A 14,935-nucleotide genomic window follows, 5' to 3' on the forward strand; every position below is an offset into this window, starting at 1 on the left:
TTGCTGTTTATACAAACAAACCAGTAGCAAGAATATTCTTGGGTCTTTCAAATATTTTTTTTTTAACGTTGATTTATTTGTGAAGGAGAGAGAGACAGAGAGTGAGGAGGGAGGGGCAGGGGGGGGGGAGACACAGAATCCAAAGCAGCCTCCAGGTCTGAGCTGTCAGCACAGAGCCCGACACAGGGCTTGAACCCGTAAACCACGAGATCATGACCTGAGCCGAAGTCAAAGGCTTAACCCACTGAGCCACCCAGGCGCCCCGGGTCTTTCAAACATTTGCATCTGTGATCCTGTGGGTCAGAAGGTGAAAGTGAGCTCCCTCGGCTCCCCATCCTTGAAGAGATGTTCTCCAAGTGTGGCCAGCAGAGCCCTGCATCAGACCCAGTTGAGAGGTTTGGGGGAAAAAATGCATAATCTTGAGCTTCGCTGTGGACTTGCTGGATGAGAAGCCCTGGGGACTGGAGAGGGCATGATGACCCAAGAGTTTGAAGTTAAACAAAAAACAAAAAACACGTAATGGAATTCATTTTTGGTACTAAATTATCCCACTTTCAAACCAGCTATAACTCAAAATGGAAAAAATAGCTATAAATGCAGTAAAACCATCAGCCACTTTTTTTTTATAATCCAAGATATTTAGTCTGCCTAATTGTTGGAAGGTGAACTAGATACTGCAAAGTCTTCCTCTTGAGCTGATGGTAGTTTCCAGGTGCCTCCATCAGCTGTGGTGTTTACCTTACAGCCCTGGTCCTCCTGTGTCCTCTCTTGGCCTCAGCGTGGTCAGGGCTTTTGGTTCGGGCAGGTACTCTGAGGGTAATAGATGCCAAAGCCTTGGCTGAAGGCGTAAAGTCGAGTGTCCTATTGAGAGGTTTGCCAAACTGCTGCATTACCATCTCCTTGCCTATGCCAAGACCCAGAATGGCCCCTCCACCTTTACTGGTTTCCTGGTAGATGCTTTTAGGTACTGACCTCACCGCCCTGGGATGTGGCCTTCAAGAGCTCCATTCGCACGATAGACCGTTTTGCCTGCTTTCCGCTCACACGTTGCCACCACGGAGGCCAGTGAGCACAATTTGGTGGAAATGATGTCTCCACACCTTAAGACATGCCTGTCTGTCAAGATACGGTTTTCCCCAGCCCAGCCATCGGTGAGTTTTTGCTCAGTCCTCAAGTCTCTGAGCATTTGGCTGGATCCGCTTCGGACTCTACTTCCGAGGCCCCCTGCCAAGGGCTGAGTCTCCACTGATACTAAAACGACTTCGTACTAGAGTTCCCTTTGGACCCCGAGGCCTGTTAATCCTAAGATGTACCAACACTTCAGCATAGTAACAGGGAAAGGAATACGATTCTCATTCCTATATCTCTGACTTGCTGTGATCAAATATTTGGAGGAAAGTAAAAAAGAAAAAAGAAAACTCTTTTCTACAAAGAAAGGACTGATTCGGTGTGGTCTGTGGTCACTTTCACCAAATCCAACATAGACCAACAGTGGGTTGTGTGGCTGTGTATTTAAGGGTGAAAGAAAGCCTTCAATACTTGAAGGATCCCTCTGCCAATATCCAAATTTACGGGGCTCCATTTTTCAACCAACCTATGTATCCAATATGCTCTCTTATTAAGTAGTAAATAAAGATATTTGATGACCTAAATATAATGGATAGTCCACATACCGGTGAGTTTTAGGATTAGGTCTCCTAAGATGTAGTCATCAAAATGCAAATACTAGTCTCTAGACTTTTTTTTTTTTAAATAAAGTTTATCACCAAATGGTACAGCGTAAGTCGTGGCATTGTTACAACTATGTGATTTTGAAATGTATACCTCCCCACATCTTAAAATCCCCGCCTTGAATACAGTTACTTCTCAAGGTCCTTGCCAGTCCCAAGATTTTGTGAGTCTAAGATTTGATTCACTTGTGATGCCACATGCCTCCATATGCCACACGTGATATTAGATTTACCAGGTATTTGTATTATTCATGTTTCCTCGCCATTCATTAAACATTCATTTTTTTCTTTCTTTTCGTGACACAACATTCAAACTTGACTCATTAGCATCATGTTTCCGCCACTTCCTGGACACTGAAAAAACCATAGAACATTTCCACTCAGTTACCATCCGCCTGTCTTTTGTGTATTGTTGCCTTATATTGTAGGGCCGTGTGTATTTTATTTTATTTATTATTTATTTATTTTTAATATGAAATTTGTTGTCACATTGGTTTCCATACAACACCCAGTGCTCATCCCAACAGGTGCCCTCCTCCGTGCCCATCACCCACCCACTGTCCCCTCCCTCCCACCCCCCATCACTGCCGTATGTATTTTAAACCTTACAAGGCATGGACTATCGTTGCTGCTGTTTTAAACTGGATGTCTGCTTAGATTTACCTTCCTAGTTACCATCTGGTACTGTTCATTTCTCCTTGTGTTACCAAACTTCCACCTAGGATCATTTTCCTTCTGGCAAAAGACCTGCCCTTGGAAATTCTTTCGATGTGGATCCCGGGTTGAGAGGGGATGATATTTACCTCTTCTTCCTCAAAGAGGGAGATCACCTGAAATCCTGACATGTGGTCTCGAGGCAAGGACTCTTATTCATCTGTGTATCTACAGTGCCAGGCACAGAGTAGGTACTCCCATACTTATTAAGTTGAGAAGTGCCAGGAGATGACCTTATTTCCTACTTTACTGAAATCACATCCATCTGGTTCTTAACTTCTTCCATTCCTCTTCGTACACTTGAACTTGTTTTGAATCTGCACATACCCAGAGGAGTAGCTCTCCATTGCAAGGACATCTGTCATTTTTGTACCTTCTCTTGACTCCTCCCTTCTAGAAGACCTCACTCCTTCAGTCCCCTTTGTATATTCGGTCTCTTTCTCCACTGATTTTGTTGTTGTTGTTCTTTTCCTTACTTGTATGTCCAGGTCTCTTCCTTCAAAACATCAGTCCCTTTTTCTAGATTCTACTTCCCCCATAACATACTCTCACATCTTTCCGCTCTGCCAGGCTTCTCAAAGGAATATATACATATGATGCCTGCATGCCGTCTTCTCACTCCTCAGCAGTTGTAAGCTGTCTCCCCCACCTTTCTACTGACACCTTTATCTTGAAGATCACTGATTGTACCTCACTTATCAAACGTAGACCTTCTCAGCCTTCAGATTTCTTTACCCTAAGCGTTTTGGTTACTCCTTTTCCTTGAAACTTTTCCTTTGGCTCCTGGGGTTCTACTTGGTTCTCCTGCTACATCTGGCCTCTCTGTATCTCCTCTTCCACCTGGTCTCGCCCTGTTGGAGATGCCCTTGGCGTTCTTCTCTGGCCCTTGGTTATCTCATCCACAACCACATTAGCTCCATGAAAACCCTAAACATTCCTTCTCTCAAGGTTTGTGCTGAAACTTCTGACTGCTTGCTGGACCTGTCTTCTCAGATGTCTTATCTACACTTAAATTTAACTTCTTCTGAGAAAACGTTACCATTTTCCTCAAAAAGAAATCTGCTCCTCCCTTAGTGTTCTCTGTCTTGTGCATTGACGTCATCTTCCCAGGTTCTAAACAACACCGTCCTTTCTGACTGTTTTCTTGCTCCCTACATAGCCTGAGTCCTCTCAATTCTATCATGTTCCCAGGATCCATTGCCTTCCCGCTCTTCCCAATGAAACCATCATGGCTCAGGCCATCACATCCTCTTCCCAGGGCCAGCACACTAGCGTCCAAAGGGTCTTCTGCCTTTCCCTTTGTCTTCCTCACCCATCCCACACTCCACTCTGACGACATCCTAAAGCACAGCTGAGGTTATTTTGCCCCTTGGCTCAGAGCGTTAGTGATCCCTGTTGTCTTAGGTATGAAGTCTAAATCCCTGCACATGGTGGGCAGGGCCTGTCCCCATGAGTCCCCACTTGTATTTCCAGTCCCAGCCAGACTGGAGCATTCCCTGCTTCCCAGCACGTGTTTTTCTCTCTCCTCTGCCTTTGCTCCTTCTCGCCGCTCTTTCTTCCTTCTCTCTGTGACCGTGTGATGTAACGCCTACTTCAAACCCAGTTCTTCTGTTCCTTAGAAGCTTCCTGGTCGTCCATTTACTCCCACCCCAGGATTAGGGATAGGTGGGATACGCTGTGAAATCTCTCACTGTGTTGGAAATATTGTAGTAAATACTTATTAGTGAAATAGAGGTATTTTTGTGTGCGCATATCCTACATAGAGCTTTGAACTCGTATTAGACTTTTACTATTTAATGTACATGCGTTGTTTCTCTCTCCAGACACCAGAGGGCACTAGTGGCATGCTTAACTAACCCCTCAGTTCCTGTAATTTTTGGGGTGTTTTGGACATTTGTATGTGCGTGCATGTGTGCATATTCTCACACTCAGAAAAGACCATTCAGAGGTTTTCTTTTGCTTTTAAAAATTAGTGATCTACTAAAATGAAGATCTAAAACCTAATTGTTTCCTAAAGTTTTAAGGTCAGCTTACAATTTCTAAGTTTAGCAAATGTAAATACTTACTTTTGAAGGGAACACACATAAATTTGTGGTTCCCTTTGCAATCTTAGATGGCTGCTCTTAAATATTTTAGATTGCATCGACAAATCTATTATATTCCGTTTTCTTTTAAGGACTCTGTCCCACAAACTTTTGCAAGTACTCTAAGTAATTCTAAAAATCTAATCGGTGAAACTATAAATGTGCTGATTAGGTGCATGCAAGTGTCTCACACTTTATGAACTGGTGCGATTTCGATTTAAGATCACAAATGTAAATTATTCACTCGGTTCACATATTTTAAAATTGGAATTGTAAGCCCAAAAATGTTTCCCTTAGGCCATGTACCCTTAACTATCACAAAAACTACTTTAAATGCTAGGTATGCACAGATTCCTTGTAGCAAGAACGTTACTACGTTATTTGATTGACTCATTCACTAGTTATTTACTGGCCATCTACCATGTGCTACTTACCATTCTGATCACCAGGGATACAACATTGAACAAAACAAAAATAATCCCTTCCCTCAAGGCGTTTATATGGTAGTGAAGGTGGGGGGTGAAAGACAATAAACACGACATTAAATTATTTTGGGTGTTAGAAGGTGACAGGTACAACTGGGAAAAAATAAGCCATGGTAAGGGGCTCTCGAGAGGAGGGCGGTCACTTGAGGCCTCAGTGAGAAAGAGGCATTTGACAAAGACTTGGAGAAAGGGACATGGAGAATGCAGATTATCTGGAGCAAAAGCGTTCTCCAGGAAAAGGAACCAGCAAAGAAGACTTAGAGGAGTGGCCGGTGGGGCAGAAGGGAAATGGAGTATGGCATCCTGAAAGGCTGGAAAATGGTGTCTGAAGGCGTTAGTGGTCCACTGGGTGAAATGATGCTTACAGGAGTGCCTGGGTGGCTCAGTCAGTTAAGCGTCCGACTTCGGCTCGGGTCATGATCTTGTGGTTCGTGAGTTCAAACCCCACGTCGGGCTCTGTGCTGACAGCTCAGAGCCTGGAGCCTGCTTCAGATTCTGTGTCTCCGTCTCTCTCTGCCCCTCCCCCACTCGTACTCTGTCTATCAAAAGTAAATAAAGAATTAAATAAATAAATAAATAAATAAAGACTTTCAACTACTTTTTCAAGGGAGCTCAAACCAACACGAAGAGTCTGGCAGAAATTGTGTTGAGAATTTTCACTGATGTGAACTCATCGTTATCACCCCGTAAAACTACTTCCAAATTTTTCCTGTGAACCTGGTACACCTTTGCATTCCCCACAACTTTTTCTAAATCTTTTCTGTGGTGTGATTTGCTTTCCTGATCATGAGGGATTGATACTAGTGATGCATGAGTCGTACTGATCCTTGACAAGGAAAGATCACCGATCCCTGTGGTATTATCCATCCCACGGTCTCTCTGTGGATACAGCCAAAGCATTATTATAATTATGATCGTTATTTTCATTTAAATCCACTTCGGAGGAGGGGCCTCGGTGCTAACTCTTCTGATCGTTAGAAAGTCCGTTGACCTTCATAGGATAACTTACCGTCTTTATTTTCTGGTTTTTAAAAAATGTATTTCTACAAAGTTCTGTCAAAGGTGGCAGGTGGAGCGGTGGCCATCTGTGGGTGTGGCCGTTGGCTTTCTAGCGCGTGACCATGAACTCCGCTCTGGCCGGGGCTGCACTCAGGTCAGAGGCTCCGCCTCGGGAGCTCAGACAGAGAATGCTGGACACGCTCCTGCACAAACCCGCCCTTTCCCACTGCCGCTGGGGCGGGTTATGGCAAATTTCTAGTCGGTTAACTGCACTTATGCTCACATTTAACTCCTGGGGAAGGCTCAGAACGCACCTGCTGGGGACGTAATAATCCCAAATCCGAGTGAATGCCTGTGCTGCTTCCCGGTGGCTTGCACGCCCGTGGGTCGCTGAGGTTCGCGCCAGCTTTCTGAGGCAGGGGCTTGGCTGGCGTCTTTATGCCCCTGGTGCGTGGGAAGGGTCAGCTCTGCATGCAGGGGCAAGTGGAGGCATCGTGGCCACTTCCCAGCCGGGGAAACTTGGGCAGGTGCCCTCGCTCCTCCAAGCCTCTGTCTTCCCGCCCCCCCAAAGGTAAATTTTAGCTTTACCAGGTGGTGGTATATTTACAAAAAGAGAAAAAGCACTCTGGTTTTTGCAAGGACCTGTGTCTTTACCACCCTCTTGATCGGAGCTTTTGTAATGCATCTACTATGATTTAAAAAAAAAAAAAAAAAAACAAATCGGGTCCAGACAAGAGCCAGCAGTGACACTGAGCCTGCCTGCATTGTGATGCCAGCTCCAGCTTTTTTTTTTTTTTTAATTTTTAAATATTTACTTAGTTTGGGGAGAGAGAGAGTGGGGGAGGAGCAGAGAGAGAGAGGGAGACACAGAATCCAAAGCAGGTTCCAGGCTCCCAGCCGTCAGCACAGAGCCTGATGTGGGGCTTGGCTTGAACTCACAACCCGGGCGATCACGGCCAGATCCGAAGTCAGACGCCCAACCCACTGAGCCACCCGGGCGCCCCACCCGCTCCAACTTTTATGTTCTAGTTTTAGGTTGTTCGTGAAACTAAAAATGTGGCCCCTTGCTTGATTTTTTCATCAACCAAGTTCGTCCCGTTTCCTGTCCTTTTGTGTGAACAGAATATGCATTATCAGACCAAAAATAAATAAAGGGCAAATTTAAAAATCCTCAAAATGGAGAAAATAATATCTACCTTAAAATATACTTGTGAGAAATCGATGAGATCACGTTCATGAAGCAGGGTTCCCGGGGCATCGGCACGGGGAGTGGAAGGATTTGCTCGGGGCCACGTAGTGAGGAGACCCTAGACTCCCGTGTGGGTATTCTGAGTCTTGGGCTGCGATTCTTTCTGCTCTGCCATGGGGCTTTTCCAGGATGGAAAGAGTCAGCTGGACTCTTACTGCAGGTCTGATAAACACCTGCTAACGGCCTGGCGGCCCCATGCCCAGCCATGGAGGCGTTTGGGGTGTCATGAAAGCTCTCTCCCCAGCAACCCCGTGCCCATTCTAGAGCAGATGCCAGGTGGTGCCTCTTGGGTAGGAGCAGACCCCGGAGACGGCTCTAGCTTGAGCCACGGCTGGCAGGGTCCTGCCGGCTTGGCCTTTCCAAGCCCTTCTTTACCCCCTCCTAGGACCACCAAAAACCGCTCTGTCCCCGGAGAGATGGGGAATGGACTCATCAGCTACCTCCCTCATTCACCTCCCCTTTTGCACGCTCAGAGGTGTGAAGGCCGCTGGCTGAAGGAAGAGGAACTCAAGCCAGCCCAGGGTTGCAGAAGCCATTGGTTTTAATGGGGGAGAGAGGGAAGGGAAGGGGCCCTAAGTCAGGACAGTGAGCAGTGCGACGCCTCTCCTGGCTGGGCTGGTGTGCGGGGCGTGGAGGAGGAGCGTGGAGAGCGGGACCTCAGGACCTTTGTCTCCCGTCACGGGGAAGGAGGAAGGAGAGTTCAAATGTAGGGAGAGGGGTTACGGGCCTCCCGTCTGTGCAGGGTGGCAGTGCCGTTCTTCTGTGTCTGTGTGCAGGGGAGGAGGGAGCTGGCTGGGGGCGGAGGAGGAGCGGAGGGGGCGAGCAGTGAAGCAGCGTGGAGAGCTGGACCCATCCCTCAATATACGGAGCAGCTGGCCCGACCTCCGCCCCTGCCCTTAACCGTGCACTTCCTCCCGCCAGCCTCTGCTCCTACTTCTTCCGGCCAATCTGTGCCATCAGGTGCGCGTTGGCAGCCGCCTTGGCCTGCAAGTTCTTGGCCTTGGCGATGTTGAAGAGGATGTTCATGATGTTGGTGGGGACGTCGAGGGACAGAGTGAACTTGGTGCGCCGATCGCTCTTGGCCTTGTCCTGGGACGGCCTTCCCCTGGGCTGCGCCGGGGACAGGTGTTTGTACCGGCCGCTTCCGGCCCCGCCACCACCCCCGGAGCTGGGGAAGGTCCTCTTCTTCTTGTCCTCGTCCTCCTGCACCCGCTCCTCGTTCTCTCCTGAGGATGGGTCTTGGCTGGGCAGGTAGAGGAAGCTTCTCTTGCTCAGCAGCGGTGCGTCCCCCAGGGGGCTCTGCTTGGCCTCCGGCAGGGCTGTGTTGATACAGCTGACCAAGGACTTGGCTTTGTAGAACTTCTGGGGGAGGCCTGGCCTGGGGGCCCCCGGGAGCAGCAGCAGCAGCAGCAGGAAGTGGGCTGGCTTCAGCATCTCTCCCTGCAGTAGAAAACAGGGATGTGGGGCAGGGGTGTGAGAAGGGCTTGAAGCTCTGAAGGGCAGAGGTGAACATTCACTAGGGCTTGGTTACTAGTCACCAGTGGTTCTCCGAGTGTGGTCTCCAGACCAGCATCATCACCGGGATATTCGTTAGAAATGCAAACGATTCTCAAGTCTTGCCCCAGAACTACTAGATCAGAAAGTCTGGCGCCAGCCCCGTGGGTTGGAATAAACCCTTCAGGTGATCTCTATGGCTCAGAGTACGATCTCACGGGTCGTGAGTTCGAGCCCCGCGTCGGGCTCGGTGCTGACAGCATGGACCCCGCTCAGGATTCTCTCTCTCCCTCTCTCTCTCTGCCCCTCACCCCCTCAAAAATAAATAAATAAACACTTAAAATTTTAAAAAGAAAGGAAACAAACAAAAAAAACCCCTATATTTAGTGTATGGAGCAGGTGAGGCAATGGAAGTGTCCAGCTCAGGGGCCCTCCTGTAACCCGGACTGTTCTGGTCTGAAGCCATCATGGTGGTTGGGCCCCTGAGCAACAGTGCTGGGCGAGAACTTAAGCTGCTTTCTCCGGCAACGGAGAAGGGCTCACGCGGGGCCGTTCCCGCCCTCTGCCCAGCCTCTTGTGCGACAGTAGCTCACAGCGTGTCGGAAGGCGATCAGAATTTGGGTTGTGTGTGGTCACCGTGCCTTAGGAACATGGTGAAGTGGGTAGAATTTACCTCCTGTGTCCTAGCACCAAGCCCAGCCCACACCCCGGCCCCCGTGGCCTCGCCTGGCCGCACTCTCTCCAGCTCTGAAGTAAGGACAGGAGGTTCCTTTACTCTACCGTCACCTTCATGCGTGAGAAAGAGACGCGAGGTCAAGGGGTGGGGTTTCATCTACTCACCCCCAGAGGAAGGGCTTCTGGCCATCCTACACACCCGATGTGCTGATACCCGTACGTACTCCCGTATGTACTGCTGGACCATCCCAGGAAGCGCAAAGAGTAAAAGGCTGCCCTCTTCACTTTGGTTGCTTGACCTGAACTTGGAGTTTCTTTTCTTTCTTTTTTGTTAAATGTTTCTTTATTTATTTTTGGGAGACAGACAGAGAGAGGCAGACAGAGAATCCCAAGGAGGCTCCACACTGTCAGTGCAGAGCCCAACGTGGGGCTGAAACTCACCAACCATGCGATCGTGACCTGAGCCGCAATCAAGAGTCAGATGCTTAAGCGACTGAGCCATCCACGTGCCCCTGGAGTTTATTTTCTGTCTAAGACATCCTTGGCTCCCATAAAAGGAAGCAAGAAAGATGTGGTTAACTATGGAACTTTGGGGGGACTGCTGTCATTAAGGTAGTTTTTAGTAAGTAAGAAAAGTTGGATAAATAAATCAACACGGGGGTCCTTCTGGGCATCGAGAAGTGCTAGGCTAGCATACGATCATTCCGTTTTCTGTGGTTACAGGCAGAGGTGAGAGGGGCTGGCAGTCCCATGCTGAGTTCTAGCCTCAACTCTGCAAATCATTGTCACCATGACCTTGAGCAGGTCATTTCCCAGAAAATGAGTGGGAATGAATGAACGCACTCCCACTTCCCGACTTCTTTACTCTGTGAATGGACGCGGCTAGAACAGACCCTTAAATACCTGAGCCTTGTTCTGTCTCTAAAGGAGAATCTTGTAAGCCCTCGCTCTCTCACTTACCCTAGACACACACACACTGACCTGGCAAGTTTTCTCTAGAAGCCTGCTGTTTTCTCACACACTCCACATTGCACCTACTGCCTTCTTCTTCTTCTTTCTTCCCCCCCTTCTTAAGAGACCAGGTTGCTTTATTTGTTTGTTCATTTCTTTTTAAATCATAAAAATTTTGAGTTTATCAAAACAGTTATGAAAAAAACAAACAAACCGTGATCCTTTATAAAATCCCAGTGCATGAACTAGCTACATCTGGGCATGTACGTGGCAGTGTGCAGTGAAGTCAACACAGACTTGGGAGTTAGAGAGACACAGGTTCCAATCCACCTCGTCCTGGTTTGCCTGAGGACCGTGGGCAGATTGTTGAACCCCGGTGCATTTCAATTTCCTCATCTGATACATGGCGATAGCAATGATTGCCTCATAAAGCTTATGTGGAAGATTAAATTGAGGCAGATTAGCTCTTGCTGTAGCCAGATAGTTAGTAGAGGAGACTGTTTACACATAAATAATCTCCGGGTCCTAATAGGATAAGATTCAGTTCACGCACGACCATTTCAGAAGTGATATCCATATCTATATATTTCTATCTCTATCTGTCTACACCTACATCCACACATGCCAGCTGATTTGAGCCAGTAATTTGATCCTGCAGACCGCTGTCTTTCTTGTGGTATATTTCTGGCTTTTAGTTTTTGGTTGTTCTACCACTCTCTCCATCCTAGCCCCACGGCCTCCTCTTGCCTTGAACGCAATCTAGGCGCCATCGGTAGGTTTGGGATGAGGCATCTCTAACACCCTCGTAGAGGACACTGATGCTGCGGGTCCCTGGACCACGTGGTGAGAACCAGCTTTCTTGGTGTCCTGGTCCTCCCGGGCGCTCCTTAGAATTGCACGCCAAACGCCCAGAGAACTTTTTCCGGGGTTCGATATGTGTTCGATAACCAGACTTTCGGCTTTGTCGTTTACTGAGGGTCCAGTTCGTTCTTCTGGGTAAACATCGTACGGAATCGTGGCGTTAGCCACCCTGCACCTTGCAGACGCCTTAAGGCTTTGGAGCAGTTTCTAAGGGCTTGTAAGACCGACAGGATTTAAAGACTCAAAAGCCAGTTCACAGAGAAAGGGGTGACGCTGGAAGGGAAGCTATAGCGAGAGCTTTGTTTGGGGTCGGCAGGAGAGAAGCTCTCCACAGGGAAGAGCCCTCCTTCGCTCCCCAGTAACATCTGATTCCTTAGCAAGTCTCCCCTCTTAACGCTCCCCAGAATCCTTTGCCACCGCCCCTGGTGACACAACACACAGGTTCGAGATCTCCCTGCCGCCTGCTGTGAAAACAGCACTACCCCTGGAGTTAGATTCTAGGGGGCAAACCTCTACCTCTGTGTTTTTCTGGATCATTCTGTCGGGATCTAGCAGTACTTTTCTAGGTGCTTCTCAGAGATGTCCCAGAGTCACGCCTGGGGACGTGAGGCAGTGAGGGACCTGTGAGAGCAGAGCACCCCCAGGGGGAAGGGACCCCAGGGCAACAAAGACCGGAGCTGAAGCCAGAGGCAAACGCACCGGTGGCCCCGTGCTGACCCCTCCTCCAGCCCCCTCCTCCAGCCCCTTTCTGCAGCCCCCTTCTCCAGACTCTTCTCCAGCTGTGAGGAAGGCAGAATGACTCCCTGTCCCACCGCATCCATCTGCAAACCCTGACAAGGAGTTGAATTTAAGAAACATTTTCTAAAACGGTGGCTGTGGCATCTAGGGGAACTTGATGTGTTCCAGCAGGTGTTATGGTAATGAGCGCTTCTCCTCTGGGAGAAGAGGTCTCCTAGGGGAGACCCTTACGAGTGTGGGTCACACCGATTCGCAGGACGCACAGCAGCCCCTGCTCCTGCAGCCCGTGGGGAGTTACAGCCCCCAGTTGCTATTCCCAACCATCTCCCCACTTGTAAACACGATTTTCTTGTTCACGGCTGAACCCTGTTCAGAAAAATACACTTGCAAGAACCCGTTCTGCCTCCAATCTGTTACCTTTGCCAAGCAGGTCTCTCTGGGCCAAAAAGGGAGGGCGGATATCTCCTCACCTAAAGCGCAGACGGTGCTGTCGAACACCGGGCTGCCTGGGGCTGGTGCCCAGGGACACCTGCAGCCTTGGTCTCTCGCCCCCGTCCAGTGCCCGGCACCTCCTGCCTCGTGTAGGGCCAGTAGGCTCACTCGTCCCTCATGGACACGTCCCCAGCCGAAATCTTACCTGTGAGTGGCCTTCCCTCCGCAGTGGAAATGCTCAGTGAGGGGGGCAGCCGCTTCAGGACCAGGAGATCTGCCCCAGAAGCATCCCCCCTGAACTTCTGTCCCGGCTGGGGTCACTGCTCTTTCTTTCCTTGTATTGTTCCCAAGGGGGCCGTGATCGTCCCTCTCTATGGAAACCACTCCACTCCCTCGTGCATATATATAAAAGTGACAGATCACGGGGTGGGTTGTAATTCCAGACGTGGTGTCTACACTGGGATGCGATTTCATTTAAAATACGACCGAACCAGCTGTCCGCGTCATGGAGATGACAGGCACTCTGTATCCTTGACCCCTCCCACACACCTTCCACCGGTCCTCCCCCTTCCCACTTCCCCTCCTGCCCTAGCAACGTGCTCATTGATAAAAAGAAGGAAAAAAAAAATACTCTGTTAAATTGAGAACAGCTCCTTTGAAGAGTTTTATCAGGGATCTTAGTTCTTCCTGATTTCAGCCTTCCTTGCATCCTTGTCAGGCTGCCCCTCCTTTTGGAAATCTGGACGCAGGACCGGCTCTGAAAGCAGACAAACTGACTTGAAGTTCATCTTTTCACTTGTAGTTCTGGTGGGTTCTGAGACGCACTGTTATCTCTGGTGACTCACAGACCTTTCTAAGTTTGTGTCCATCAAAGGGCACATTGGGAGACGGGCACAGTGTACCTAGAGCTTCTGAGGGGAAATCATTTGAATTTTACCCATTTTTTTTTTCATCTGTTCATCCAACACTTTTGACCATCTGCTATCCTAGCAGTTATTGGCAGGAGCCTGAGGAACTGGAAGAAGTCGAGAACCCTGTTCTTACAGGCATCACAGTAGAGACAGATATGTAAAAACAGTCTAATCTCAGCATGGCCAATACCATAGTACTGAAGGGAGCATGCCTGTGCTGGAGACTCGACACAGGTAACTCACACAAGGAGAGGAGGGCAGAGGTTCAGACAGGAAGGAGGTTTGGGAGGGAGAGAGCCTGCGAAGAGAAGGATTGAGGACATGGGAGGCAGGCAGGCAGGTGCTTCAGGAGGCTGGCTTCACCCTGGGAGGTAAGGAACACCCAGGCGAGAGGCTTTCGACTTCATTCCAAATGTATCAGCAAAGATATGGGGACCTGTAGGCAGGTAACCTCCTTGTTTCACAGGTAAGGACACCGAGGACAGAGTCACGGTGAGCATCTGAGTCTCATGTGGGCTGAACCATTTGGAAGGGCCATGCAAGACCCAGGCTGTGTCCGGACCTCTGGATGAGACCACACCTTCCCCTCCTAGACGGGCATTCCCGCCTCCTGAAGTTCCTCTAGATGAAAGGTAAGTGGACTTCTGGAACTATCCAAACGTTTTAATGCTCACGGGTATTTTGTGGCACAAAAGGAAAGCCCTTGTGGGGAAGAAAGCCAAACCCTCCACAGCCTCAGCCTTGGTTGTAGACACGTAGAATTGGACCTCACTCGGTTCCTGCTTCTGGAGCTGCCTGGCTGGGCTTCTCCTGAGATCAGCAGCGACGTGAAACTAGAGATCTGAATCCAACTCATTCATTCACTTGTCTGTTCGTTCATATATTCGTCTTCGGGAGAGATCTTATTTCTCCCCATTTCAGATAATTAGGCAGTAATGGAATTTGTGTAGGCGGAGGGGTAGACAGTTAGAAGCCTGAGTTTAACCCCCCTTTCTGCCCTTCCGAGCTCTGGGATACCAGAGAAGCAGTCTTGTGAAGAAGATACCAAACACTGCTACCCCGAGAGCCGTGGGGATTCTCAGCCTTGGCACTATTGACATTTTGAGCCACATGATGTTGTGGGGGCCGTCCTGAGCCTTGTAAGATGTTTGCAGTATCCCTCTACCTTTGAGACTTCAGAGCATACCCTCCCTTGCCCAGCTGTGACAACCAAAACTGTCCCCAGCTATGTCCCCCAGGGGCAAAATGACCCCCATCTGAGAACCACGGCCAAGAATATGGGATTTAGAAGGAGATGCAATGAACATTGGCTGCTGCTTCTTCATATTCTTCTTCTTCTCCTTCTCCTCCTCCTCCTCCTTTTTTCTGTCCATCTGCTCTCTCTTCTCAACTTCCTGCAAAATCTCTCCACCTGAGACCAAAGCCACAGAAGCCCGTGGAGCCTCTTGGTGTCAGCGGCTAGTGGCCGTCCTTGAGCGCACCATCCCCTCTCCAAACAGACGTGGGCCTATAGGTTCCCCCTGGCCCATCTGGGTTGGCTTTGGGGTTGGCTGATTGCTCCTGTGAACTCTCAGCCTGGGAGTAAGAGTGTCCCACGTGGGGTCCACGTAGC

At 49.1% G+C, this 14,935-nt stretch overlaps 1 protein-coding gene and 1 long non-coding RNA gene across 2 annotated transcripts in view; one reads left to right on the forward strand and one right to left on the reverse strand.

The window, feature by feature from the left end:
• The window catches only part of LOC147579554 (uncharacterized), a 386,247-nt gene that overhangs the window by 107,437 nt on the left and 263,875 nt on the right, over positions 1 to 14,935 (forward strand). The window lies entirely within an intron of this gene.
• On the reverse strand, positions 7,785 to 12,906 carry UCN3 (urocortin 3). Its single transcript, XM_025930774.2, has 2 exons — positions 12,618 to 12,906; positions 7,785 to 8,701 (listed from the first exon to the last, which is right to left on the reverse strand). Exon 2 carries the CDS (start codon positions 8,693 to 8,695, stop codon positions 8,192 to 8,194), a length of 504 nt encoding a protein of 167 aa, XP_025786559.1. The 5' UTR covers positions 8,696 to 8,701; positions 12,618 to 12,906; the 3' UTR covers positions 7,785 to 8,191.

Source organism: Puma concolor, chromosome B4 (assembly GCF_028749965.1).
Source record: "Puma concolor isolate L17-30 chromosome B4, mPumCon1.1.hap2, whole genome shotgun sequence".
Lineage (NCBI taxonomy): Eukaryota > Metazoa > Chordata > Mammalia > Carnivora > Felidae > Puma > Puma concolor.